The 5,978-nt window shown below is 43.8% G+C and overlaps 1 protein-coding gene across 1 annotated transcript; it reads left to right on the top strand.

The window, feature by feature from the left end:
• The first annotated feature begins 4,260 nt into the window (after positions 1-4,260).
• On the top strand, positions 4,261-5,978 carry IL17A (interleukin 17A). The gene is made up of 3 exons (XM_068186684.1): positions 4,261-4,287; positions 4,800-5,044; positions 5,741-5,978. Exons 1-3 carry the CDS (start codon positions 4,261-4,263, stop codon positions 5,976-5,978), a joined length of 510 nt encoding a protein of 169 aa, XP_068042785.1.

Below are 5,978 nucleotides of genomic sequence, written 5' to 3'. Positions count from 1 at the left end.
GGAGATTGGTGCAGTGACTTCATAGAATCATGGAATGGTTTGGGTTAGAAGGGACCTTTAGAGACCATCCAGTTCCACCCCCCTACAAAGGGCAGGGACACCTCCCACTAGCCCAGGTTGCTCCAAGCCCTGTCCAACCTGGCCTTGGACACTTCCAGGGATCCAGGAGCAGCCACAGCTTCTCTGGGCACTCTGTGCCAGGGCTTCCCCACCCTCATAGGGAACAATTACTTCCCTATATCCCACCTAACTCTTCCCTCTGGAAGCATGAAACCATTCCCCCTTGTCCTCTCCTTCCATGCCCTTGTCCCAAGTCCCTGTCCAGCTGTCTTGGAGTCCCTTTAGGCACTGGAAGAGGCTCTAAAGTCTCTCCAGAGCCTTCTCTTTTCCACACTTGTGGTGGAAGGATCTTGATCAACTCTATCACTCCCCCTTCCCAGCTGGACAGGGGAGAGAAAATAAGATGGGAAACAACTCCTGGGTTGAGGTAAGGCAGTTTACAATAATAAAAGTAAAATTTTGTGCACAAGCAAAAACAAGTGAAAAAGAGAAAAAAAGATAATTTTATTCTCTACTTCTCATCAGTGAGTGATGTCTGGCACTTCCCAGGAAGCAGGGCTTCAGCACACAGAGCAGTTGCTCTGGAAGGCAAATATTGTAAATAACAAATGCACCCCCTTCCTTCTTTTCTTAGCTTTTATCTGAGCTGACATCCTGTGGTATGGAATATCCCCCTGGATAACTTGGGGCAGCTGTCCTGGTCATGTCCCCTCCCAGGATCTTTCTCAATCAAATTCTGGGTTTCCCACAGACCACCACTGAACTCAGACTTAGTCTAACCTAGAAATTGCCTCCACAATGCAGAGTGGGTCATGCAATGCTTGCATGTATTGCATTGTATTACTTGTGTGAAGTAAGAGTGCTGCTGTATTTATAGGGATTTATAATATGTACTCAAAAGGAAGAAAAATAATATAATTTGTACTCTCCAGGAAGAAAAAAATAAGTAAATGTGTTCCTACTTGTAAATAAAAAACAATCTTATTTTACAGAAGTATCATAAACTTAACTGATGGCAATTAAAAAAATGTATAAAGTTCTCTTTTAATTTACAGCAAGTTCAGTCAGGACTCCAGAGCTTCAGCACTTGGATGGTTGTTGTGGCTGTCCCTGGATCCCTGGAAGTGCCCAAGGCCAGGCTGAACAGGGCTTGGAGCAGCCTGGGATAGGGGAAGGTGTCCCTGCCCATGGCAAGGGATGAACACCAAAAGAGACTGATTTACCCATGAGCTTTCCCAACTGTTCTTGCCACCCAAAAGCATCATCCCGAGGTCAGATTTATACCTGTGTCCTTCTGTGTCCCCAAAGGATTCACCTGGACAGTTCAGCTGCCCAGGGTTTTAGATGCTGCTGCTCTCAGTGCTGTTTGCTGGGGTGCCCTGTATTTCCCTGGTAAATAGCAGGGTTTGTGAGAGTGGCACAAACAGCTGGCCTGGATGATTTTGGTGTCAAAGTGGCTGTCTTCCAACTCAGGGTATTCTGTGATTCTATGAATGAGGAGCAAAACAGCCAAGGACTGCTGGGAGAAGGGTCAGAGGAGTGATCTGGGATCTTGAAGATGAAAAGAAACAGTGAACCAAAGTTTGGGACTGGTGTGGGTCTCTTTAAGCACTGAGATGACAGAGTTTGTCTGAATGAAAAGCAATGAAAACCTGCATCAAATCTGAATGCAGAATGGAAAAGTCCCATGGCTGTAAAAGCAGAAACTGCCTCTAGAAATGTATTTGTAGGGAGCTCACCACAGATGGGGATGGGTATTGATATAACAGGATTGTAACAGGATGAACCTTAAGGTCCCTTCCAACCCAACCCCTTGGGTGACCCCTCCTTCCCCCTCCCAGAAGGAAGAAGGCATGCACAGAGGGCGAGTAAGGCTCCTACTGGATTAATGAATGAATTAATTAATTTTTCATTTTATGAATCCCATACAACTTCAGTGATGCCCAGGAAGAGATGCCACAGGGTGAGTCCCTGGGTTTGGTGACACCTGGCTCCTGAGGGTGCTGCTGGGTCTGCAGAGCCATTCTGTGATTCTGAGATTCTCTTTGAGGGGAGAAAGTGTCATCAAATGCCAACACAGTCAGGTTTGGGTGCCTGAAAAGTCTCAGCCAGGTAAAGTACTTAAAGAGCAACTTGCTCTCAAGAAAGTTTTCACCAGAGACAAGAAAAGGGGTAGGTTTCATTTCAAAAGGCTTTTGATAACCTTTAATTTTCACTGTTGTTTCAGTAAACCTTTTTTAGTGTCCCAGTTTCCAGATCTATAGCTAAGAGAAAACTATATGTCAGAATAAAACAAATCCTTTTGGTAACTTTAATCTCACGGGGAAATTTTTTTTTTTTTTTCACTTCAGAGCATTAAGAATTACAAAATAATTATTTGGGGCTCGGAAAAATCTTGAAATAGAAATTTCAAGAGGCACATTTTCTCCTCAGACCTTCACATCTTGCCTACAACAACTGCCAACAAACGTGTTCATGCCTCAATATAAACCATGGAAATATTTTTTTTGCCATTGTAGTGTTGTGGTGCATCAGCCATGTTCAAATGCTAAACTATTCACCTTTCAACTGCTTAGGTAACCCAAACCACTGACGCATTTAAGGTAGACAATTTAGGGTCAGGCTGGTTGAACCTGACCTTCCGCTGCTTTGTAGGCTTTCCAAAATGTATTTTGCTTCTAAAATTGGCAATTTAACTGACCCACTTTGAAAGGATATTTCAGTAAATTGCATTAGAGAAAACCCCTTCTGAGGGGACCATTTCCTTTAACCTGCACTCCTCTAACTTGAAGAGGGAAACTGAAATATACATTTAATTTCTGAAACATCAGCTTCTTTTAAACAAGCGGATGTAGGTCACGGGTATCCCAGAACACGCAAACTAAATTCTACCCTTATTTGAATCCTCCTTTGGATGGCACAAGGTGAGTAAAATTTGGACTTAGATATAAATATTAAGCAAATATAAAAATTCTGTACCTTCTCCATATAATTTTTATAAAAAACCCACTAAAATTAGACCTGGGAAATGTTCTGATCAGCAGCTCAAGGCTGTTACACTGAGTGTCACTTCATGGGGCACGTCTGAGCTATTCATAACCCACTGTCAGAGCAAAATGATGGGAGTATTTCCTAAAAAAGGAAATATCAGAGAATACACTTTAAGTTATAGAATCCTAGAAACATAGAATGGTTTGGGTTGGAAGGAACTTTAAATATAATACAGTTCCACTCTCTGCCATGGGCAGGGACACCTTCCACTATCCCAGGTTACTCCCAGCCCTGTCCAACTTGGCCTTGGACACTTCCAGGGATCCAGGGAAAACCACAGCTCCTCTGTGTAACCTGTGTCTTGTGTCATTTTGCATCTCTCAGCCTTCAAAAAGTTTCTCTGGAACCCCTCTGTTCTCTCCCTAACTTATGAAGTTTAACTACATCCAGCAGACTTCCCAAACTCCTTTCCTTAGGAACAAAGCACTGCCTCACAGGACAAGAGAGGGAAAATGAAAGCAAAATGAAAAGGTGGCAAGCTCAAAACAAAGTTCACTCATTTTTTTTCCTATGTGGAGAGTGACTGACTTTTGGGAGCTCACTATCACCAAGCATTCTGATCAACACTGAGATATCACACCTGAGGTTTAACCGTGAATAGAAGTAGCCCAGTTCAGAGGAGAATTGAGCTTGAGCAGGGACATTGCTCCTCAGACATCAAGAAAAATTGCAGCCCATGGGAAGAATATGAGAGCAATTTGATGGTGGCCAGCTGTCCAACATCTGCCCAATCTGGGGTGAAAAGACGTCAGACCGACCAAGGAGTGAACAGCTCCAAACCTGTGCCAGCGACATTTGGGTTTGATACCTACGGCATCCCAATTTAAAATTGAATACTTTGCACCCACAAATTTGCAACGTTTGTGGTTTTGTCACCATTAGAGTGACATGGCTGAAGGAATGACATCATCTACAGATCTAAGATATATCCTGTATTCCACCTGTGTTAATGGAACCTATGTACATACACTTCTTAATTTAGGTTATGGTCAGAAACCACAGTTAAGGTTGGGGGAAAAAACACCTACTCCAAATTATTTTGCACAACCCAGAAACTCTTATAAAAGGTCCAGCAGCAGATGTGCCCAGACACCTTCAGCTCAGCAGAACCCAGCTCAAGCATCAGAAGCAGTAAGAGAAGGAAGGAAGATGTCTCCAACTTTTTGCGCTTCTCTGGTAAGAACTTGAATTCTGAGTTTATTTTCCCCCAGTTTAGAGGAATATAAGACAGAGACTTATTTAAATTCTAATAGATGGAATAGGGATCTGCACCCACCTTTGAAATGCTTGTTTAAATCATTAATTAATAAAAAACTTAAAATGTGGGAATGCTCATGGGGCATCAATGAGACTCTACATCAGTGACATGGGCTCCCACAGCATTTTCTGAGGCAAGAAATACATTGAAAACTCAACCTTAGAGTGTCTTTCTTTTTGTTATACTCTTTCTGCTATCTTCTGTATTATATTATTTTCTATAATTTAACATTACAACCATATTACAACTGGGTGTAAATATAACTGTCAGCACTGTGAGAATCGGTTAATGAGAACAAAAGTGGATGTGACATACAGCACATTTTTCCATAATTACTCCAACCTGCAGTAGGGGCTTTAACCACCAGTTAGGCTGTCTGTGGATGAATTTCACACCTGTCTTGTGTCCTAAATGTACCAATTCTCTCCAGCTCAGACCCCTGCTCCTCGTGCTGCTGGCCGTGCTGTCAGCCAGCAGTCTTGCCCAGGGGAAGGTGATCAAGCCTGGGCTCAAGCCAGAGAATCTCTTCAAGCAAGCATCTGCTGGATGCCTGACTCAAAAAGACTCAAAGTTCCCCCAAACTGTGAGAGTCAACCTCAGCATCAGCAACACGAACCAGGACACCAAAGCCAGCCCGGATGTCAGCAGCCGCTCTCTGTCTCCGTGGGATTACAGGTAGGATCCTTGCCCCTATGGCCTGGAAAAGCACGGGATGCCCTGGGCAAGAAAAATACTTTCTTCTCTATTTTCAGTGCTTTACAGTTAAGAGATTTTGGAAATATGAGGGTATCCATGTCTGTATAATCCTCTTTGAAAGAGAACCAGTACAGAAAGCAGCACAAAAAAAAACCCACATGGCGTAGGCAATATACAGAAGGCAAAGCAAACTACTTTTATAATTTAATAATTAATTTGTATACTGGGGCAAGCTTTATCTTCTAAAGCATTCTTTATGTAAAACATCATTATAAAATACCTCAGAGGGTTAATGATGCACCAAATTCAACAGTGGCTTAAAACCAGCCTTTCAAGTTTTGGGGAGGAACTGAAGGATTTTGGGTCTGTTAGTTGAAGTGACACATCAGAAAGCTAAATCATTTCTGCCAAGTCTTTCAAGTCTTGCCTGCTTGAAGTCAATGCCTGCTTGAAGCAAATCCTCTGCAAAGGCAGTTGCATGCAGCCATACATTTTAAAATATCCAGTATTTAGTTACTTACATTTTATTTCGGAAAAACCTGCAGTCTTGGAGAAGCTGCTGTCCCTCCGTAGGCAATGCACCCCAGGATGCACAGGTTCCCGAGCAGGGAGCCCAGAGTCATCCAGACTATCATGCCTTTGGATTCAAACCTCCCCTTTCCTGCCAACCCCCAGGATCGATGAGGACCACGACCGCTTCCCGCGGCTGATCGCGGACGCCGAGTGCCGCCACACCCGGTGCGTGACTCCGGAGGGGCAGCTGGACCACAGCCTCAACTCCGTCCCCATCATGCAGGAGATCCTGGTCCTGCGCAGGGAGCAGAAGGGCTGCCAGCAGTCCTACAGGCTGGAGAAGAAAAAAATCACCGTGGGCTGCACGTGTGTCACCCCCTTGGTCCAGCACCAGGCCTGA

The sequence above is a fragment of the Anomalospiza imberbis genome, chromosome 3 (assembly GCF_031753505.1).
Source record: "Anomalospiza imberbis isolate Cuckoo-Finch-1a 21T00152 chromosome 3, ASM3175350v1, whole genome shotgun sequence".
NCBI classification, from domain to species: Eukaryota; Metazoa; Chordata; class Aves; order Passeriformes; family Viduidae; genus Anomalospiza; species Anomalospiza imberbis.
Note: the sequence above shows the minus strand (reverse complement) of the source record. Positions and strands in the feature narration are given on the sequence as shown.